The 24,532-nt window shown below is 34.6% G+C and overlaps 2 protein-coding genes across 4 annotated transcripts in view; one reads left to right on the top strand and one right to left on the bottom strand.

Annotated features, from left to right (window-relative positions):
* The window catches only part of ca4c (carbonic anhydrase IV c), a 17,382-nt gene extending 13,984 nt beyond the window's left edge, over positions 1-3,398 (top strand). Inside the window, 1 exon segment of the mRNA NM_001386230.2 lies at positions 645-3,398. Coding sequence (NP_001373159.2) covers positions 645-839 — 195 coding nt within the window. The 3' untranslated portion in view covers positions 840-3,398.
* On the bottom strand, positions 3,396-24,532 carry asl (argininosuccinate lyase). Of its 3 annotated transcripts, none has more exons than XM_087299367.1 (17): positions 24,482-24,532; positions 24,330-24,393; positions 24,047-24,241; positions 21,208-21,291; positions 19,638-19,694; positions 19,454-19,551; positions 19,284-19,361; positions 17,683-17,760; positions 17,352-17,404; positions 17,172-17,234; positions 15,738-15,852; positions 11,127-11,211; positions 6,214-6,273; positions 6,044-6,127; positions 5,734-5,814; positions 5,530-5,636; positions 3,402-3,763 (listed from the first exon to the last, which is right to left on the bottom strand). In XM_087299367.1, exons 2-17 carry the CDS (start codon positions 24,342-24,344, stop codon positions 3,619-3,621), a joined length of 1,398 nt encoding a protein of 465 aa, XP_087155493.1. In that variant the 5' UTR covers positions 24,345-24,393; positions 24,482-24,532; the 3' UTR covers positions 3,402-3,618.

The following is a 24,532-nucleotide window of genomic DNA, read 5'->3' as shown; positions in this document are numbered from 1 at the left end:
ACCACGCTGAATAGGCATATGATCTGATTAAATGTATCATTTGTTAGTTTAATGTGTATGTTGTAAAATTTGCTGGGTATGTTTACAATAAGGCAACAGATATGTAAACAGCTAGGCATAAGTGGTTAATGCAGATTCATGCATTGTGTCATATCACTCAGCTCTTTTGTACTGTCATGTTTTGCTGAGTAAAAGGATGCCAATGCGTTTTCATATATGTTAAAGCTTCAAAATACAACTCAAAATATAACTCTGCCAGTCTCTTTTGTTGAGAATAAATACAATTTAGCCCCTATTCCATACACAACACAGCTCAGGAGCAAATTAGGTTACTCTGGTAGCTTAAATATCTCTCACTCACTAGCTAAAGTAAATTCTCCACCACTTCAGTTAAAAGATTGTGAAAAAGGCGCCTACTCAATTTGTAAAAATGCCTTTTTTTAAATAAAAGTAGTATGATTATTTTGCCAGTTTCCATTCCAGTGTACATTGTGCTGTGTGTGAGTGTCTCTACACTAAAGAGTTCATTTTCAATGATTTTCAATTCTGTTTTTGTATATAAACACTTGAGTTCAACTAGTGGCTTACTTTAATTTTAAAAGTACTTAGCATCTTGGCTTTGTTCTTTTTTATTTTTTTTTTAGATGGAATCAATGGATAAGCTGCTGTTATTCGGAACAGACAAACCAATGGCTGGAATATTCCGTCCTGTCCAGAATCTGAATGAACGAGTGGTGTACACATCTGTGCCTGCTCACAGTCTGTGTGTGCTGCCCAATCTGCTCACCCTGATCCTCTGCCTCTTTTGTGTTTTTGGACAGCACAAGTGTTTTCACTGAATGGCACAGAACACATCTCTTGTTGATCTGTATAGGGATGTTCTGTATTGAACTATTGAATGGAAGTTGCTGGAATGAATCTTTGTCACTGTTCTAAATCTGTGAAACTTGAAAATGGAGGAAATTTTTCTTTGTTAGAATTGTTTGGTGTTCACATGTATTAATTGTTTCACTGGTACCTCATTTTATGTCCTCCAATATACTTATTTTGTTTTGTAGCTTTCTACAGAGCCCTGTAGACCGTATAAATCATATTTAAAATTATATCATTATCATATATATAAGCAATATTATATGAGCAGCACTATGCTATGGCTGTATATCAGCATTATTGGGATACATGCAGTGCCATAGCCAGTATTTATTAATTCAATTTAAAATAATTTAATTTAAATATAAAAGTTTTCAATCAGCATAAAATTATGCTGTAAAACGTAACATTGCAGTCTAATCTATTAGCTCTGGTGCATAGATTAGATGACTGCAACCAAATATTTGCCTTTAGATATTCCCAAAAAATATATACAGTAAAAGTCAGAACTATTAGCCCCCCTTTGAACTTTTTTACTTTTTTAAATATTTCCCAAATGATGTTTAACAGAGCAAGGAAATTTTCGCAGTATGTCTAATAATATTTTTTCTTCTGGAGCAAGTCTTATTTAGTTTTCTTTCGGCTACAATAAAAGCAGTTTTTAATTTTTTAAACACTATTTCAAGGTCAAAATTATAAGCCCCTTTAAGCTATATATTTTTTAATAGTCTACAGAATAAAACATAGTAAAACAATAACTTAATAACTTAACGTAGCCTAATTGCGCTAACCTGCAAGTTAAACTAATTAACCTAGTTAAGCCTTTAAATGTCACTTTAGGCTGTATAGAAGTGTCTTGGAAAATAAGTATAATATTATTTACTGTCGTCATGACCAAAATAAAATAAATCGGTGATTAGAAATGAGTTATTAAAACTATTATGTTTAGAAATGTGTTGGAAAAAGTCTTATCTCCGTTAAACAGAAATTGTGAAAAAAAAAATAAACAAGGGGGCTAATAATTCTGACTACATTTGTTTATCTTTCACAATTGGCTACCCTACATAAATCTATCAGACTCCTGAATACCCACCAGAAAAGTTCTTTCAGTGGGGAAGGAGAAGCTGAACTGCCACCGATGAGCTGGAAGTATCAACTCCGTAATAATCCGACACATTTTTGAATGTGCACCATTATAAATGAACTGCATATTTGCAATCTAAACAGCTACGTTCTAGCCTGTAAAAGTCTCAAAAATACATTATGTGGTCCAACAGCTGCAGTATTTATCACACTGAGTTTAGTCCTTGGTTTGGCACTCGCTGTAGGTGGAGGAACACACACAGGTAAAGAAGCTGGAAGAGTGCTGATACTACTAGAATATATATAGATTAATTATTAGTTAATCAAAAAGTTAATTAATTTGTGGCCACAACACAGATATTTTGTTTGTGTGTCATGTGCAGGGCTCTATAGATTTAAATAAGTTCAGGCTTTTGACTATTTTTTTAAATGTTTTTTTCTTCTGGTTGTTCATGATTAATGCAGTTAAAGTATTTTAAAATGATTTTTTCTATATTTATGGGGAGGTTTTTCACTGATATGTCACTGTATATATCATTCAATAATTATGGTTCACTGTGTATGGAACTCTTCAAAATACAAAACAAAAGAGTTTGCATTTGAATGTGGCTCATTTGTAAAGTTAAGAAGACTTCAATTTCAATTACTTTTGCATTGTCTTTAACCAGAGCTTGACTTAATGTTTTGATGTGTTTTTCCAAAGTTACATTCACTTTACATTATATCAACTAAATTCAGTATCAGTAAGAGCTATTTTTCCACTCCAAAGAAAAGAGAAAAGGCTAAAGTGCTATTTGTATTTTTACTCATGCAGTTAAACGCAGCTCAAATGTAACATGAATGTTTTTACGTTTAAGTAATGCAAAAGAAATGCTATGAGCTTTTTTTTAAATCAGTTTTAATATACAAATATGAAATGTTGAGGAAAATGCAATAACAGGTTGCATCAGTTGACTGTCCTATTGAATGAATCATTGAATCATTAATTCAAATAATCACTCAGACAGCAGATTCGTTAAAGAATGAATCTTTGGGGATTAATCACTGAATCACTGACTTAACTGATTCGCTCAAAAACACAATCCTTCAGTTACGAAACATCTGCATTTCATATTTTTGTAAAGAAAATACTTTTTTATTTATTTGAACACTTGGGGTGAGGTTTAATCATATTTGTTATATAAAATTAATGGCTGGTCCAAGTCAAAAATATACAAAACGACATGCTTAAATATAATTTCATTATTTTCCAAACCTGGAAGTGTTTTTTATTCTCCAATGTTTGCTGGAGAACTTTGTAAATTAAGTGTTTAACATAGCTATGATTTGATGACATACACTTGAAAAATAAACATGTAAACCCTGTGCATATATGCAGGTCATGCGAAGTGTAAGCTGTATATAATAAATGTTTCCAAAATGTAAATAAAACATTAAAGAAGTCACAGTTTATTGAAGTAATTCTTTATTGAGTTGAAACTATTTCATTGTACATATTGCTTGTCATAAAACCCTCATCATGAACCAGTGAAACTCTACTCATTTAAATCACACAGGAAAAACCCCTCCATTTCTGATGGAATAAGAGACAATAGTAGGCATAACAAGCCAAATTCATCAATGGAAGAGCACCTGTCATTGACCTTAATAAAAGTGAGACTATTGTTACAGTTTCTGTGCCTGCAACCAGGTTTTAAAGTGCTGGATTTGAGCGGTGACGCTACTTTTCGATGTGCCACCGGGGGCGCTGTACTGTTCAACACTTTTGACGTAATCCCACACTGAAGAAACGTCCTTGTCAAAAAGAGAGCTGAAAAGAAAACAGAAGTAAACAGATTGATTTTCATTCCATATGCTTTTATCAAGCCTTTATTTTTTAATGTGCCTGGGTCAAAAATGAGACACGCCATTTCCTTGTTTGCAGTAAAATGCATTTACAAATATATACAGACACACAAGCTCAGAGACTGATATATAGACCATCCTAAGGGATGTAAACAAAGACAGTGGTCCTTATGTGTTTCCTGTTCTACATTTTTTATTTTCTATAGCTTTTAAGAATCTAAAAAGGTCCACATATTGATAAATAATGTTATGATGGTTTTTTTGATGGCAAGTCATGATTGAATTGCCTCTTGTTACAGTTTGATAACAAGCAGAATATGTTCATGGGCCAATTTCATGACCACATTGAAATGGTCTATAATTGTCCAGTTAATAACCTGTAATATGAGCTAATAAGTAATGCATTTGTCATTCACATTAATGCAGATTTTCACAGAATGACACTAACATTATATAAAGTTTAAGGCAAAATAAGAGAAGATTTACGGCAATTTTGAACCATACTATTTTTAATAAGTAATTTCTAATAACTAAAATATTTTGTCATTACCATAAAGACTAGTTATTTTGCAAGATACCTGTATTCAGCTTAAAGTGTAATTTAAAGGTTTAAAAACGTTGATTGGGTTAACTAGGTAAATTGAACAACAGTGGTTTGTTCTGCAGGCAATCAACAATAAAATCTTAAGAGGGTTAAAAATACTGACCTTAGCAGTTTTTACTTTTTAAAAATATATATTTTTTATTAAAACCAAAATAAAGAAGTAAGACTTTTTCCAGAAGAAAAAGATTCATAGGAAATCCAGAGAGAGAAAAAAAAAAACATAACAATTTTAAAGAGCAATTTTATAGTTTATAATAATATTTCAGATAGATGAAGAATGTCTAATACAAAAAAAATGCATAATAAACGTGATAATATCAATACTGCAATGCATTTGGGTGTGTGTGTGTGTGTGTGCGTGCGTGCGTGCGTGTGTGTGTTTGTGTGTGTGTGTGTTATTGATTCATTTTAGATTCACTTATGCCCATAAAAACTACAGGCAATGCCAAAAGCTAACTGCAGGTACAGTAGCTGGAGCACCAGTCTTAGCAAGGAGACACAAACACAAATACTATTGAGGGTTGTAACTTTTAAAATAATTTTACCACTATTATAGACTGAGAATCGCAGCATCAGAAGTTTGGAATGGTTTGTTACACTGAATTAAATTTCCCAAAAAATGATGGACAGAACTTTGCTTTTGCCATTAATCATTGAGGGGATTCTTCGCCCAAAATACCCATTCTTAAAACAGCAAACAGAAATTATTCATGAACATAGCTTCAAACTGTTATTTTTAAGGCCCCTAGTACGTCAGAAGCAAAAAGTCCTGTAATACCAACAGTGTAAGAAATATATTTTTGTACAAATGAAAGAACATACTTATTCTGATCTATTGTGGCCAAGCATAAATGTTCAAAATTACTATCAGTCAGTATTTTGGGGCTGCACTGATATGAATATATCATCAAATAGTTCTTGTTCTAAATATTTCAAGAAGATATTTTAATATATAAACTTTTGCTACATTGAATTATATTTTAATGGTTAAAAATCATGATAAAAATGTATAATCATTTCATTTTGTTGTTGAGAAACACATTCGAAGGTATGGGGGGTATTTAAAACCATATTGAACTATTTTCACCTCATTTATCTTTATTTTCCATCTTTGTCCCATTACTAACCTGACCGTCTGAAGGTCCTCTACAGTGAGTTGGGACAGTCGAATGTTTTTAGACTCCGCGATATAGACAGCTTTCCCAGCACAACCATGAGCCTCTCTGAAAGGCATCTTTAATAAAACATGAACAAACATCAGATTTCATTCAGCTCTGCTCCAATGCAAATAGCATTTATTATAAAAAAAATATCTAGCCTTCTGTACTCACTCCTTTTCTGACCAGATGATAGGCGAGATCAGTGGCCAGCATATCTGGACTGAGGGCTTCTTCCATCTTTGCTTGATTGACCTAAAAAAAAAATGGAAAAATATAACATACTGCAAGCAGAATCTACAATTAATAGAAAAACTTCTCCTTTCACTGCTCAAATTTCACCCTAAAATTGGATTACTACACGTCCAACAGGCTTACATCTCATTCCACTTCATTTACTATTTAACCAAAGTAACATTTTTTCTTTTGATTACCATTGTTCATGATAAAACTGCATTAACTTGTGATGTAACCCATCTCTCACCTTTAGAGTTGAGATGACGCCTGTCGCCACCTGCAGCACAGCGTGTACAGTATCATATGTATCAAACATGGCTTCTTTATCCTCCTGCAGTAATGAAATCTCGAATTAGGGAATGTTTTCATTTTTAAAGGTTACATTTGACATTTTCTTCCTGTAGTTTGTGGATTTACCTGTAAGTCTTTGTTGTACGTGCTTGGTAAGCCTTTGAGTGTCATCAGAAAGCCTGCACACTGAATTAAAATGAGATTTAATTTGGGTAAGTCTCAATGTTTTTGTGTACAAATATTAAAAATGTAACTTTTAAATGTAAATTCTAAATGTGAACTATAAATAAGTATAGTTTATAAAATTTCTAGCTATTAATACATCAGTGGATGTACTGACGTTAAAGCCGATTGTGATTTAGATACAATGATGCATTGACTGCCATCATTTATCAATTGATTATTGTTTTAATTTACAATCATCAACTTATTGGATATTGCATGAAAAAGAACAATTTAGTTTAGTCAATGTTTGATGGCATCTACCGAAACGAGGATGTTATTAAATAGGCTACATTTTATACAGAGTTATTATCAGAGAAATTCTGTGGTTTTAGCAGTGGTGGAAAGAGTGCTGAAAAATCATTTTCAAGTAAAAGTACCATTACTTGTCTAAAAATGTAGTGCAAGTAGAGTAAAAGTATCTGTTGTTAATATTACTCAAAGTATGAGTAAATAGTAGACCTTTCAAAACATTTCAGGAGTAGTGAGTAGTGAGTATTACGCGGTAAAAAGCTGATGCGTTTACATGTAATTTGTGGATGTGTGTAAACGTAACATTCTGTAGTGCAGTGGTTCTCAATGTGGTACGTGTACCACTAGTGGTATACAGGCTTACTTCTAGTGGTATGCTGAGGAATTGCTGAGTAATGAATGAAAAAATTTATACAATTTTGGCTGTTCTCTAAGACCTATGATCAAAGCCCTGTGCTTAAAATGTTTACTTTAGTGTATTGCGTCTTCAGCTGCTAAAAATCAATCCAATTGGCGCAGAACTAGAGAAAGAGGTGCGTGGTGCTTGAAGAGCAGATATGTGATAAAGCAGTGGTACCAGGGCACACAAAAAAAAAATCATTAATTATTTCCATTTTATATATTATCTAAGTCTGTCCGATCATTTACTTTGAAAATTCTTTTGTTTTGGAAAAATTGCCGTGTTCTCCTTTTACATCTTGATCACTTTTTAATAATGTTTTTAATATGCCAAAATTTTAACCACAGGCTAGCAAAATGAGTAAGAACTGCCAACGAATGGATGCGCAACCCATTTGTCAACAAATCAGGTAAATCCAGCATGAATGTGCAAGAATATCAACTGCTGTAGATCGCAAATGATGGCGGCTGTTCACATATCATGTCATTTCCACCTGCAAGTTTGTTATTTATAATGAAGGCGACAGCATCACAATGCGCTTGCGTATTCCAGTCGTAACATGTTGAAAACATCTTAACTTTTCAGAATGCCACACCACGAGTCACGTGACAAGAACTGACTGATTAGCTTCATATTTAATAATTTCGGTAGACTAATTATCTCAAACTAAGACAAACACAGAACACAGAAACACTGCAATGCTATTTAACTTTCTCCATAAATAAAACTTGTATCAAAGTGGAATAAAGTTTTGTCAGCTTGACATCCTCTGAGAAAAACGGGTTCCCAAGCAATCTACATACAAGTTAATGTTTGGATTTCAAAAAGTTTTACAAATTTGTCATATGCGCATGCAACACATATTAAAAAAATTATTTAAAAAATTATAAATATGAATATGAATATGACTCTGTCTCGTTTTCGAACTGTGCAGTGCTGTAGCTGCTTAATTTGGCCAACTACACTACTTTCACACTTTATTTCAATACTGGTCATTATGGTGGTACTTGGAGAGGCAATTTTTTTCTTAGGTGGTACTTGGTGAAAAAAGTTTGAGAACCACTGCTGTAGTGCATTTAGTTATTGCCCAGCAGGCACACAATGTCATAAGATGTCAATAATAGGTTAGATTTAGGTTGTGATGTCAGGTGACCAAAATTCAAAGTCTTGCCAGCGTCAAAGGACAACGTTATTTTGAGATCCAGTTTGATGTCAAATGATGTCGATATTTGGTCGATTTTAGGTTGTGTTAGAAAGTGACCAAAATCCAACATCGAGCCAACATCTTAAACCAATGTCATGTTGACATCAAATACTGACTTTTCTTCATCAGCTATGGCAAACAAAATCCAACATCTGATAGACGTCATAGTGGTAACGTCTACACAACGTCAAGCTGTAACATCATTAGACGTTGATATTTGGTTGATTTTAGGTTGGACATTGATAGCGGCCTGACATTGGGTTCTGATGTCAACCTGGTTTTTATATCCAAACAAAATGCAACGTCCCCACAAGATGCTGAAATTTTGTGCATGCAGGGTGTTTAAGGCCATTTCGGTCATTATACAGTAAACATCTGTCATCTTCTCATCAGTGACATGCAAATGTACTAGTAAAAGTACACAGTTTTAAAACTACTTAATAAATTGCAATTCCTGAGAACAAAAATACTCAATTACAGTAGTTGGAGAATTTGTCATTTGTTTCTATTCATATGATGGACAGTGTGCTGGTTCATCCCTCTGTTAGTGGTAAGGCCATGCGATGTACGATGCCATAATGAGTAACGAATAAACGAATGAAAATACAAAGACCTATCCATATACACATATAATGTAATACTGTACAGTAACGTGTCATTTGTTTGTTTCGGTTGTTTTCATTTGAATCATTTCATGATAATGCGATTGTGTGTTTTGTCAGCCTGATTTCCGCTGAACTGGGCGGGTTGTGTGACGTTTGATTCAGAGGACATTCTGGGAATGGGGTTTGTGCGCCTGTTAGCCCGACAGTGGAAACGTGACATGTTTTCTGCCTCACTGCTCAAGCTCCAGGGCTATTGGCACGACCTGGCCTGATAAAAGCCCTGGCTCGCAGTGGCCTGACAGTGGAAATGCGGCAATTCACACACACACACACACACACACACTCATACACTATGGCCAATTTAGTTTACTCAATTCACTTATACCAGAAATGCTTCCTAACATTTTCGGACCAGTGAGCTTTTTGCTTTGAGGCAATTTTTTTGGGGAAAACTTAATTGTTTTAGGTTCAAATCAACTTAAACGATGCATGTTAGGACAACATAAATGATTTGTGTGGAATTGTTTGTAAAATAATTAAATATTTAACAAAATAAATGTGAAATCTGTATAAAATATACTTAGGTAGACAAAAGGCAACTTTTAGAGAGTGCAATTTTCCACAGCTGTAGTTGATTCAAAGTGCTTTACAATAATTTTTTTTTTTAAAAATGGTATTTAAATATAAATATAAAAATATAAGAAAAGGAAATATATATGTATACAAATAATACTAAAATACAGATAAGAACTAACTAGCATGTGTCACTCAAAGGTGAGAGAATAAGTCTTTAAATTAGATTTAAAAGCATCCAATGAAGGAGAAATCTTGACATTCATAGCGAGACTGTTCCAGAGCCTCGGGCCGCAACACAGAAAACTCGATCACCTTTTGATTTGCAGCGAGACCGAGGGACAGGCAAAAGAAACTGGTCATATGATCTTAACGGTCTACAAGCTGTATAAGGCCTAATAAGTTCACTGACATAGTCTGGGGCAGAATTGTGCAATGTTTTATAAGTGAAAGGAAGGGTTTTAAAATCAACTCTAAATTGTATAGGAAGCCAGTGCAATAAGCCAAGGACAGAGGAGATATGATCTCTTTTCTTAGTTCCTCTTATTAATCTGGCGGCTGCATTCTGGACCAACTGTAACCAAAAGAGTGTTGACTGAGGTAGACCAACACATTTTAATCTGTTTTTAATCATTTGCATTATTTGTCTTTATTTTCTTATACTTGTCTTTTTTTATTCATGCTTATGTAAAGCACTTTGAATTGCCACAGTGTATGAAATGTGCTATATAAATAAACTTGCCTTGCAATGTACAAAGAGTTGCAGTAGTCTAACCGAGAGGAGATTAAAGCATGTTACAATTTCTAAATCTTTTTTATCTAAGTAGGAAAAGGCTGCTCTTCACAACTCTTTTACATGTTTGTCAAACTGCAAGTGTGGATCAAAAAGAACTCCAAGATTCTTGGCGTGATTGGGCAGATTGCAATAAACTAGCTAATATAGATCATTACTTGTAGCATTGAATTTTGCTAGATAAATTATTTAATAAATTATTATTTTAATAAATGAGCAAGCCATAACTTTCGGCATTAAAATTGGCCAACAGTTGTAACTTATCACTGTCATTAAGCAAAAAAGGCACATCTTAATTTCATTTGAATTAAATAAACTTAAAGCAAATTATTTAAAAAAAAAAGTTAAATCCTTCATTTCAATTTTTAATAAAAAAATGTATTTAATCTATGAATTTTGGCATCATAAAACAAATTTAAAGTATAAAAATGAAAAATCATTTACATATTTTCTGAAGATTACTTTTGACAGTGTTATGAAATTATACATGGTCAAATATTAACTTTAAGTGGCATTTCTATAACAGAATAATATAAATAAAACACATAAATAAAAAAATATAAATAAAATAGGCAAGCACTAATATACTGTCTAAAATTATATGATCAGTTAGTCATGACAGCATGTTTTAGTTCATTGTAACTTATTAATTTAGGTTAATCATGTTCTAACTTAATTTTCTAAGTTACGCAAGCAGTGTTAAGTCAGTTCTTATATAAGGACTCATAAGATTCATTTGATTCAGCTTAAAAATTTAAGGCAACCAGGAGTTCTTTACAGTGTAAACACCCAACAACAGTTAGCCAATAAACTCAATAAACAGAGCACCCCTAAAGTAATAACCCCAACTTGACAGCTCTAATATTAATTAAATCTCCTATACATTGGCCCTAATCATGAGGCCAATTATTTTAATGATGTGTACTGTATATCTCTGTAGGCCAGTGTTCATGTCTGATGTTGGCTTCATTAGCCAGTGCTGTATCTTACTCTTCCAAACACTCGTCCTGCTTTGCTGCGGATGAGCTCCAGGCTGTCTGCATTCTTCTTCTGAGGCATTAAACTGCTCCCAGTGCTGCGTTCACAAACAAACACACACATAACAGCTCTGATTAACCACATTTGTAAAAGCGGCTTGAATCCCTCAGTAAACATCAGCCATATCGTCTTCATCTGTGTCCCAAGGCTGTTGTGTTTGTTAGCATCCTCCAATTAAGACAAACTATGTGAATCCATGCGCTCCTGCTTTTCCAAACATGTTAATGGTGTTAATAAATAAGCAATCGTCATTTCCTTGTGAACGTTTACTATTTGACTGACGTCAGTACCGGCTGCGTATGGACCAGTTTGTGGTTAATAAGCATTACTTGGTTAATGTTAACAGGCTGAACATTTCACAGGCCATAAAGAATTATATGAGAAGAAGAAGTATTTGTTCTACTAATGGAAACTGCGTAATGGTAGGAGTAAAAATGTTTGATGTTTCTAGACAATTGCATTCAGAACTTTTTAAAGTCAATTCACTTCTGCCTAAAGCTTAAGCCAGCAGCTTTTAGGATTTCATGACGTATTGTTTCACATACATCAAGTGAGGTTAATATGAATAGCATGGTGGGAATGGAAAGAGAAATATTGTTGACTCAGGGGTTTCAAACTAATGGTTTCTGTCTGTCATTATGTTTACTTTTATTTGACCTACTCACAAGGCATGGTCATGAGCTCAAATCACTAGACGAAATCTTGCTGACTTGAGGCCTGATATACTGCCAGCTGTTTTCCCCTTTTTTTAGAAGTAAAAAAGCTTGAAACACATGAATACTGATACAGCTGATATTAGTATACTGATTAAAAAAACATCCAAATGCCACCCATGTGAAAGCAGAGTTTGCATTAACAGTGTTTCTATAGCAGGGGTGTCCAAACTTGGTCCGGGAGGGCCGATGTCCAAGAGAGTTGAGCTCCAACCCTAATCACACACACCCCAACCAGCTAATCAAGCTTTTAATAGATATACTAGAAACCTCCTGGCAAGTGTGTTTAAGCAAGTTCAAGCTAAAATCTGCAGAACATCGGCCCTCCAGGACTGAGTTTGGACACCCCTGTTATAAAGGTATCAAATCTAATTTAATGCTTTTTAATTCAATTTTAAATTCATTTATTGCCATGTTGTCACCTTGGAATTATAAGTTTCTTTCTGCGTCCTAAATTATTTTGAGATATTGAGCTTTAAAGTTTTTGCATTCCATATAGCAAACATTATGTATGTAACAGTTCTCTTTCATACATTAACATGTAAGAGACCCTAAATGTAGTCTGAAATGTAAACTATTAGAGTTCTCTTACATTTGCAAATTGGAGTAAAAAAAACACAGTAAATGCAGATAGAACCTTCTAATTCCAAGTCATTTTCCACTTGGAATTATAAGGTTCAACCTGGCAGATCATTCCTTGAAGCATTACTTCCAAGAAATGCAATCAAATATCTATATAAATTGGTGTTGTAACAATATGTCGATGCTTGAGAAAGTAAAATTTTTGCTTTCTGTAACATTTATTTCATTTTTCAGGATGAATATTTTTTCTTGATCAAACTAAGCATAAATATTTTGTCCAGTGCAGATGGTAATTTTATGTAAACAATATTTTAATATTTATAAAATTTTGTGCCTTATATGAACTATTGAATTATATTTATTGAATTATGTCCAATTCATTAAATTAGGCACTTGCCTTTCAAGGCTTAATATTAAATTTAAAGACTTTAAAAGAAAACAAACAATGAACAAATGAGTTTAAACACTGAAAAATGTTTCACTGACTATATATATATATATATATATATATATATATACACACACACACACACACACACACACACACACACACACACACACAAATAAAACTATTTCACATTTAATATAGAGTTTTTTTAAATATTAATTTCTTTTTCAGCAAATGTAAAATGTAACATTTCATCTCAATGTCAAAAAATGCTTCTAAAGCATCACATTTACACACATCTCAATTTTGTGTGGGGCAACATTATTTAGCTGGCTCTGATTTTGTCTTTCCGGTCTTTTCCGCTCTTAATATAGCAGTCCGGCGAAATGACAAAGAAAGCTAATCCTAATTGGTCCTCGAGCGTGCATTAAAAATGCTGATTGGCTCACAGAAAGATCTTTTAAGAGTCAAGCTAGAGTTAAACTTTGTAGATGAACCGTTTTTGCTTTTTTAGTAAAAAGCCTTAAAATGTAAACAACCTATAAGTTGTCACTTAATAAGAATGTCAATAACTCATTTTTGACAAAAATGTCAGATAGAACCCTATAATTCTAAGGTGACGATGTATTGCCTGTATACAGTGCTGCTTGAATGTTCATAAAGCCTTTGAACATTTCATTCTATTATTTTACCATGAATTTTGTATTCCATCATTGCCAGCTTTTAAATAAAATTTCAGATGTTTATAAATTGCATGCGTTTGTTTAGGGGTCATGTATATGACAATGTTTTCAGTCAAAAACTAGAAACTTCTATTGCATTTCAACTCTTTTTGGAATTGTAAAATCAAATCAATCTTAAACGTTTTTGAAAATGGCACTGTTGTAATATTCATGTTAACCAGTAGTCTCAAACTCAATTCCAGGTGGGCCGCAGCTTTGCATCGTTTAGTTACAACCACCTCCAACTCACACCTGCTTAATAGTCTCTAGTTGTCTTGAACACCATGATTAGTTGCATCAGCTGTATTTGATCAGGGTTGGAGCAAAACTGTGCAGAGCTGCGGCCCTCCAGGAATCCTGTTTGAGACCTATAGTGTAAACCAGGTAAAGTCTCTGAAAATTATGCGGATGTGAGTAAAGCTGAAAAAACTAGTTCATATGCAAAAACCAAAAAGTGCCATCTGTAATTTCTTTCTAGAGCATTTTTCTCAACCTCCTATTTTTTGTTAGGATATTTCACATTTAAGACAATGAAAATAACCAATTAATTGCCATTAAAATGAAATTACTGAACCTAAACACAAGAGTCTGACAAAAATGCTTATTAGAATAAAACTCTAAATGGCACTTAAAGGTTTGCATCTGAACTCTTCATACAATTAATGTATTTGCAAAATTTATATGAACCCCTGGCTGCACTGATAAAGTCAAATAGGTACCATTCAGGTGAAGGTCACTTGGTTGTCTAATTATTCAGTTAAACAGACCAATCAAATTAGATATCTTGGGGTGAATGCATCTTAAACCAGATGGAAATTGGACAGATCTTATATTTATGTAGGGGTTAAGGAAGTGTGATGCTGGAAATTCAGTTCGCCACACACAAAAAATTTACATTTAAAAATATCTCACTGTCATCATCAGTTATTAAAATAATATTTCACCTTATTGGTGTTTTATTATATTTGTCATTAATTAACGTAGCCTTGAAGCAAACGAGAATTCTTTCGAAAAGCATTAATGTGTGCAGGTTATTTTCATTTCCCAACTGCACCTGTTTAATAAGTAAATGATGCATTGATTCTAATCGGAGAAAATACACCTTATTTAAATACTCAAACAGAATTGGATATTGCGCAGGAGACAGCTTAAAATGTCAAAATATATTTGATATAACTTGAAACTGATTGCTAATCCTGCTGCAAAATTAGCTGGTGACGGAGAAAAAAAAACATTAAATTTGTGTTTGCACAAGTTTCAGATAGAATCTGAAAGACTTTAAACCCTCAGTCTGGGCAATAAAGGGAAAATGCTGAAACTTTAAGTAACTTTGGTAATTACAAAGACTTTTAACTCTTTTAGGGAGTAAACCCATGTGCCTAAGACTCACTTTTAATTCCAAATATGACTCAAATCATTGCATTTGTCCTTGAATCTTCTCAGATTATTTGATCATGACCTGACAGTAAGCATTGTCATCTGCTTGCCATTATTTTTAGACAATTAAAGGGACAGTTCACCCAAAAATGAAAATTACTGCATCATTTACTTCCTCATTTTAAAGAATCCTGGTTGCTGGGACCCATTGACTTACATAGTATGAAAAAATATATACTATGGAAGTCAATGAATATCAGCTACCAGCATTTTTTTAAATAAATGATGTTGTGTTTAACAGTAGAAAGTAATTCAAATATGTTTTGAATAAATGGGGAGTGAATTTCATTTCATTTTTGGGTGAATCAGCCACAAGCAAATTGCACAATATTACTTTCAAATATGAAAGTAAACCATCAGCAAGTGACTGTCATGAGTATTTGTGTAATTATTCAGCGGATTCATGCAAACAGTTTACTTATACAAGAATGAAGCAAGTGCCTGTCTTTATGAATGGATCACTGAAATGAAGGCTCATCAGATTCATTCAAAAATGCAGAATCATTTAGCAACATTCCACTCCTGTGTCACACAGTTCTTTAAAAGTCATTCCAATGAGCTGATTTGTTGCTCAATAAATATTTCTTACTATTTTTAACTGAAAAAGCAGTGGTGCTTAATATGTTTGTGGGGTTTTTTTTATGAATATCTTTTTTGTACTTTTGTAATATTTTCTATTGTGTTGTCATGATTGTTCACAATAAAGAAGTGCTGTCCTCACCTGTATGCATCAGTCAGATTGATAAAGGAGAACTCCTTCGTACTGTACAAAATCAGATCCTCTGCCATCTTGCTAAGGTGTGTGAGACACATTGATCCCCAGAAGAGAAACTCAGCTGTCCAAAAACACACAAATGCATTCACATAAGGCAGTGGTTCCCAAACTTTTTGCTGTGTGCACCCCTTTCTAATATTTGACACCTGTCAAGCAACACTTTCTCCAATTAAACTCCACATTTTTAACGACAATAACTAAATACACATATTTTCTGCATACGTGATTAAAATTAAAATAATAAAATATGTGAATTTAATGGACAAGCTTTTATTAAGTTGACAATTTCCACAGCGTCATTAAGTACAGACAAAAGTTCATCTGGCATGTTTTTCCATCGCTAGTCTTGGTGGACGCTGCAGTGTACCCAGGAAACCGATGGTGCAACTTTTTAGATGAAAGCTACTGCTCCTTTGTGCCACCTTTTTTTCTTGTTCTGCAGTTCCTCCTATTTTCCTTAAAAAAAAAAACTTACAGGCATGTCTTGTTTGTAAGTGCCGGACCATATATGAGGGCTTAAGACTGCTATTAGCTAAAACCTCACCACAGACTACACACTGCGGATTTGGATTTTCTGCATCTCCAATCCATGTACACCCGAAACCAAAGTAACTATTGCTTTATTTGCATTTCTTACTTGACATTTTCTCACTCTCTAGCGTAGGCCTAATTCTCTTCATTAGTACATCTCTGCTAGATTTCTCTGTTCCGCCTCATTCGTTATCCTCCGAGTCCATATGTTCAAGGCCCCTGCATATCTCCATAGAAGAGGCCGATGTAGATCCCTATTGTCACTTGCCTTCTTTAAAGTGCCAGTTTTAAATCAGGTGTTCATTTTGATGAATATAGTAAACGAAAAGCAAATATGAATGTACCATCAATTAGCGCCTAATGGGAAAGGATGGGCTATTGTGATGCAGACGTGAAACTGCGAGATGAGGGAGTATGCATAGGTTGTAAATTACAACTTGTAATGTGTTTTTTTTCTTTCTCATTGAATTTCCTCTCTCAAAAATATGACATGTGAAGTTTCACCAAGATAAATGAATAAAAACAACAAAAGATAAAATTTTCCTCCATTACAAAAATTCTCTCACGCACTCCTGCTGGTCAGACTGCGCAAACCTAGGGGTGCACGCACCCCAGTTTAGGAACCGCTGACTTAAGCGAACAGTTCACCCCAAAATGAATTCCGTTATCATATGCACTCAACCTCAAGTTGTTTCTAACCAAAATGTCTTTTTTTATATTCTACAGATATGCAAAGACAAAAATGTGAGTGTACAAAGACAAAATAAATGTTTAAATGAACTAACCCTTTACATGCAACGATACTATTTGAGTTGTAAAGTGAATTATCATACTCATGATTATACATACCAACAAAATCCCTCTGTCCAGTAGCATCCATGCTGTTAATACTGATACTGTCAAAACTGAGTTCTGTGGAGTTATTAAAAAAATAATAATAATCGGATTAATAAATTCACACAAATCACTAATTATATTAGAAATTAAAGCATGAGTTACAGGAAAGCTAATTTATAAAATTATGTCAACCTTGGCGAAGTAGTTCTCTGTCAATGTCGAAGGGATTCCCAGCAATGGCTCCACTGAAAAGCAAATATAATATGTAATAGTGTATATTTTTATCCACAACAAAACATCCCAGGAGGGTTAAATGCACAGTAAAAAATGTAGGATTACACACAATTCACTAATATCATCCCAGCATTTATCGATTAAGCTAACTATTAATGATTAAGTGGATTGAACGTAAAACAATTAAGCTGTCCCAATAAAATCTCAAGAATTGTGTTGTTTCAGCTCATTTTAAATAAGAACAAGCAGAAAACATTTTTTTTTCTGTGTGTATACAAACAAAACTAACCTTCCTAGTGGCATCACATTAACACGTTTCCTGATGTCCTCCAGCCGCTCAACATCCCTGCTTATTGCCACTACATGACTGCAATAAATAATAATGAACAAATGGGGTTTGTAACAGAATTAAAGAAATTGTTCACCCAAAAATTAAAATTCTATCATCATTTACTACCCTTTAACTTGTTTCAAACCTGTTATGAGGTTCTTCTCTAGAACACATAATATACACTCACTGGCCACTTTATTAGGTACACCTTATTAGTAACATGTCAGACCCACTTTTGCCTTCAGAACTGCCTTAATTTTTTGTGGCATAGATTCAACAAGGTACTGGAAATATATTGGTCCATATTGACATGATAGCATCACAGACATTTGTCAGCTGCACATCCATAATGAGAATCTCCCCTTCCACCATATCCCAAAGATGCTCTATTGGATTGAGCTCTGGTGACTGTGGAGGCATTTGAGTATAGTGAACTCATTTGTCATGATCAAGAAACCAGTCTGAGATGAATCACGGTTCACGACATGGTGTGTTATCCTGCTGGAAGTGGCCATCAGAAGATAGGTATACTGTGGTCATAAAGGAATGGACATGGTCAGAAACACTACTCTGGTAGGCTGTGATGTTCCCACGATGCTCAATTTGGTACTTACAGGCCCAAAGTGTGCCAAGAAAATATCCTCCACACCATTACACCACCACTACCAGTCGGAACTGTTGATACAAGGCAGGATGGATCCATGCTTTCATGTTGTTGACGCCAAATTCTCACCCTACCATCCAAATGTCGCAGCGGAAATCGAGACTCATCAGACCAGGCAATGTTTTTCCAATCTTCTATTGTCCAATTTTGGTAAGCCTATGCGAATTGTATCCTCAGATACCTGTTCTTAGCTGACAGGAGTGGCACCAAGTGTGGTCTTCTGCTGCTGTAGCCCATCTGCCTCAAGGTTAGATGTGTTGTGAGTTCAGAGATGCTCTTCTGCATACCTCAGTTGTAATGAGTGATTATTGGAGTTACTGTTGCCTTTCTATCAGCTCAAACCTCTAGCCATTCTCCTCTGACCTCTTGCATCAACAAGACATTTGCACCTACAGAACTGCCGCTCACTGGATATTATCTCTTCTTCAGACCATTCTCTATAAACCCTAGAGATGGTTGTGCGTAAAAATCCCAGTAGATCAGCAGTTTCTGAAATACTCAGACCAGCCCATCTGGCACCATCAACCATGCCACTTTTAAAGTCACTTGAATCACCTTTCTTCCCCATTCTCAAGCTCAGTTTGAACTGCAGCAGATCGTCTTGATCGAGTTGCTGCCATGTGATTGACTGATTATTTGCGTTGACGAGCATGTACCTAATAAAGTGGTCAGAGAGTTTATATTATGAAGAATCCTGCAAAGCAGCAGTCATCGACATACATAGTATTTTTGCTTCCTACTATGGATGTCAGTGGCAGTTAGTTTTCAACATTCTTCAGAATTTATATTTTTTTATGCTTTACAAGTGAAAAAAGAAATTCGTACAAATTTTTAGAACCACTTGAGTGTGATTAAAAGTTCATTTCTGTGTGAAGAATCTGAAATAGAAATACACCTGAGAAGCCAGTGACTCCATCTGATTGGCTGGGCTCTCTGCATGTGAGTGTATCCTGGGCACAGGATTTCAATCTCTCTAAAAGGATTAAAAAAAAGATAGCTCTGTATTTGGCAATTGTACATAACTCTTATTAATACATGTATTAAGATTACTGCGCATATTCTTACGCTGCAGCTCTTTCCACCATAGTGTTGATGAGTTGCAAAGCCAGTTCTTTAAGCGTGGCAATACCATCCCGTAACCAGAGTCGCATATCAGTTGCAACCTATCCGACAAATGAGCCAAATAATATGCAAGTTAATTAAATGTCATGCGAAATAACAGCAAAACTGAAATTACAATTGGAGGAACCTGATCATTTCTGCTCCTGCCAGTATGAAGCTTTCCAGCAGCATCACCAATCAATTCCTTTAAAAAAAGAGAGATGAGATTAACATTGACTCATTTTAAGCAACTCTAAATAATGAGGCTGTGTGGAGCTTTTATTTCTTTAGAAGACTCTAAGATTGCAATGCAAATTAGACTCAAACTATGAAAAGAGGTTTCATTTTGACACATGAATTGATTATCAATTGATCTGAACACCATCAAAAGTCTTTGTGACGTGCTGGAACAGACTTCACAGAGTGGATCTCCTCAGGGTCAGATAATGAAGATCTTTTATGCAATTTCACACATTGTATTTCCATTTAGGGTTGCATGTATTTTTTGACTCATGGCTTGTAATGAGAAGTTGAGCATTCGCATTATCAGACCCTGTGGTGTCCAGGGTCTACTTCACAGGACAACTCAAACACTTTCAATCGGTTTCAGGTCAACTGGTGGTAAATTCATCTGTAAAAAAGATAAGTCTCACAATTTGAGCCTGATAAATCCATGCCATTGAAATCCTGGAGTATGGCCATGAGATAAAGAAATTTAAATACTCTTTAAGTTAAATTTAAAATAATTGTTGCCAAATGTATGTAATAAACCACTGTTGTGACCCTGAACCACAAAATCTCTAATATGTTGCACCACAGGTATATTTTTGGCTACAACCAAAAATACATTGTATCGGTTAAAATTTCTGAAAGCAAAGAAGGTCAAGGTGCTTCAGGATTGGCCAGCCCAGTCACCAGACATAAACATTATTGAGCATGTCTGGAGAGAGATGGAGAAGGCATTGAATATAAATCCAAAGAATCTTGATGAACTCTGGGAGTCCTGCAAGAATGCTTTCCTTGCCATTCCAGATGACTTTATTAATAAGTTAATATGTTTGGATGCAGTCCTCCAAGCTCATGGGAGTCATACAAAATATTAACTCTTCTTGCACTGCATCATGACTTTATATTCTATACTGTACATTATTTCTGTAAAGTGACAAGACTTTTGTCAAAGCAAAGTCAGACCTTACTGTTTTAATTAAATAATTAAAAATCAAGGCACGATCACGTTTTATTTTGGTAAAATAAGCGTAATCTAGAGGCCTTTGCCTTTCATATTAGCCACTTCTGTTACCAAATGATCAACTAAATGTCAAGATATTTATTTGTTGTTCCTAAAAACTTATAGGCAACAAGACTATTGTCAGGTAGTGTATCTCAGTCAAACTCTGTCTAATTCTAACAAACCATAAATCAATGAAAAGCTTATTTATTCAGCTTTCAAATTTTATTTGATGTATAAATCTCTATTTTTTTTACACTTATGACTGTTTTTGTGGTCCAGGGTCATCATTAAATATCAAATAATGAACAATCATGACTGAAAATTTTGCTTACTTAAATCCAAAGATAAACTGTTTTTTTTTTCAGGCCAGTGTGTTTTTTTTATTATACAGCATTATAAGCAACACCACATGGTGTGTTAATCAAATCTTAATCTTGAATGATGGGAGTAAATGTTCTAATCACTGAGAAAAATGTTTTGTTTTGACCTTCAGCCTGCGTTCATTGGCTGTGTGAATGTCCTCGTCACCTGGTTTGATCTCGAACTCGCCTTTAGACCACTCATCCAAAACCTGAAAGAAAGAATTTTACTTTTTATTTGTGAATTAAAATGTTTGATTTGCTTTTTTGCAATGTCTACATTATGTTCAACATATAGAACAAACGTGTAGCTCTTAGAAGATTTTGAATTGAAAGTCTAGATAACATACATTTGTTAGCCGAGTAGTTTGAAAAAATCCTGTTGTCCATTTCTTGTTTTGGTTGTCAACTACTCAAATCATGTCTACAGACTAAACAGTCTTAACACTAAAAAGCAAGCCCATGATGTCACTGTTTTCCGAAAATTACATTTTTGTTTAGACAATTTTGACATTACTTTGCTCAAACTGCACTGTGATCCCCATTTTTGGTGTTCTCCTTGGTGTGTAAATGTTTATTTTATGTTTTGTGACAGTTTTCAATTCCCACTTCAAGAAACTCAAAAAAGTTTGGAACAAGTAAAGGGTGAGAAAATTATAACTGTATTTTTATGATTTGAAAAATATTTCAGATTTTTTAAAAAGGGAAACTCCATTTACATTAATTATTAATTCCTATGGGTTAATGTTTTGTTCATTAACTTTTACAGTTTTTGCTGCTTCATAGTTGTTTTACTATTTAAACATTGGCCCATGTTCACGTAGTCCATGTGTGTTCAATGAACCATACATTTTTTCCTCAATTCCTGAACATTTTCAGTAGTTTTTCCATACAGTAACTGACATTCAAGCATGAAATATTACCTGCGTCATTGTGTGAAGAACAAAACTCTGTCTCCTCTATTTGTTTGAATGTTATAAGAATGGAAAGGAAAATGGTGTTGATTTTGAGGCCTTTTGCACAAAGCTGGTTTGTTTTTTTTACTCTGATAAGTTTGTGTTTAGATTGAGCAAACTCTGAGTTTTAAGCTCAATGTGGGTTTGTTTTATTTGGGTTTCGAAGTTTTATTCTGAGTTAAAGATCACAAAACCAAACTGAAAAGTGAAGTATAAATCTGATAAAGCCATAGTGTCTGTGCGACTTTTTTGCTCCAAATGTAACCTTTTGAACAAAAAGCATTTTTAAATCAAAATTTTGTATTTTGTCCCTTATAACTTATTTACAGAAATGTATTTTATATTATTATATGATATACTTGAATGGCCATTTTACATTAATAATTGTTTTAAATTAAAATTTACATAGAATTATTCATTCATTCATTTTCTTGTCGGCTTAGTCCCTTTATTAATCTGGGGTCGCCACAGCGGAATGAACCACCAACTTATCCAGCAACTTTTTACACAGCGGATGCCCTTCCAGCACCAACCCATCTCTGGGAAACATCCACACACACACTCATACACTATGGACAATTTAGCTACCCAATTCACCTGTACCGCATGTCTTTGGACTGTGGGGGAAACCGGAGCACCCGGAGGAAACCAACGCGAATGCAGGGACAGCATGCAAACTCCACACAGTAACGCCAACTGAGCCGAGGCTCAAACCAGCGACCTTCTTGCTGTGAGGCGACAGCACTACCTACTGCGCCACTGCTTCGCCCTACATAGAATTATTTATATTTGAATTTGCTTTAATATATAAAGCTTTTAAAGTGACAGTCTTTGTGCTGTTTGTGAACCTACATTAATAAAGTCACCTGATCGAGCTAAGTAAGGGTAAGTATGATACTAAGGGCCCACAGACTTTGGGGCCCCTAGAGATCTGTTTTGTTAGTATTAACAGTAAGGCTAAACCACAAATGATCTTTCATTTGGCCCAAAATCGCTAGTAGTGCCCTTATGTACTAACATAATTATATATAATAATAACAAAATACAACTTTTCAACTGTTCAACTGTTTGCTTTAACAGTGTTAATTTCTCAATTGTAAAAGCATTCAAATTCATTATATTTCTGATAATTGGGGCAGCACAGTGGCCTAACAGCAAGAAGTTTGCTGGTTTGAGCCCCGGCTGGATCAGTTGGCATTTCTGTGTGGAGTTTGCATGTTCTCCCTATGCTGGCGTGGGTTTCCTCCGGGTGCTCCGGTTTACCCCACATGTACAAAGATATGCAATATAAGTGAATTGGGTAAACTAAATTGTCCGTAGTGTATGCGTGCATCACCTGGTCCTCCAGGTTGAGAGTTGAGTGTTGGGCTTACAACCCACTTCATAAAAATTAGATGTTATGAAACACCAACATGGTGTGGCTAAATATCAACTAACTTCGATATAAAACGGCCCTGGGAGTAAGTAAGTAACAGGGAAGTAAATTGATGACTTCCATGCAGGAAATAAATCAAACTCACCCTCTAATGTGTCATGTTTACGTGTCACAATCCTAGCTGCATCCTATTCAAAGTTAATCACAAACTCTGCATTAAACCTTGAGTTAACAGAGAAGGGTTTATAAAGCATTAAGAAATAATTTAACCTGAACTTTAGGTTGGTTTTGTCAACTTAAATCTTACTCTGCAACCCGAAGTTTGTTCAACTTGTTTTGGGCAACAGGGCTCTGCGGTTTACAATAGGCATCATCAACAGTCACATGTCTATTGTTATTGTGTCTGTGTCAGGACATATTTTTGTCTGTTATGCATTAAGCGTTGGTGCCAAAGGGTGAAATGGACTGTGGTACAGTACCCAGGTGAATATTTACCAAGGAGCATCATATAGGCTAAAGTTTCAAAAAGAAACTGACATTGCAAAAACAAAACACACACACAAACACATATAACCTGAAAGTAAGCAACCAAACTGGTTTTTAGTTGAGGTAACGTGGTGAATAAAATGTTATCACCTTGTCAAGGCCTGTAAGAATCTGTTCCATCTCGTTTTGGGTTACAAGGCTTGCTTTCTGTAAAGCTTTTACATAAGCTTTACTCCCTTTAATATCAGCCTTCCACATTCGCTGGTCGTACGAGATTGACGCGTTGAACTTTTCCATTATAGGGTCGGTGTTTCCCACAAAGCGACCACCCCATAGTTTATTTCCCTGTCATAAAATAGACATTAGGACTTTTCTTAAAAGGCTTGTAACTATGAAACACGTGCAAAATCAGAAATTAAATAGCTATATTTACCTCTGAACTTGCCATTGTAACAGTCTCTAGAGTAGCGACCTACGTGCGATGAGCAAGCGGAAAACTAAAGCGTATGATTCAAACAGAATGAGGAAATGTCAAATAATTAAAGGAACAAATCAGTGCTTTTAAGTATTCGTGAGATGAATTACAGTAAGAGCCTGCACATCCAACAGCGACCGGACTGCATTTCCTCCTCGTTT

The sequence above is a fragment of the Danio rerio genome, chromosome 21 (genome assembly GCF_052040795.2).
Source record: "Danio rerio strain M-AB ecotype USA chromosome 21, GRCz13ab, whole genome shotgun sequence".
Taxonomy (NCBI): domain Eukaryota; kingdom Metazoa; phylum Chordata; class Actinopteri; order Cypriniformes; family Danionidae; genus Danio; species Danio rerio.
Note: the sequence above shows the minus strand (reverse complement) of the source record. Positions and strands in the feature narration are given on the sequence as shown.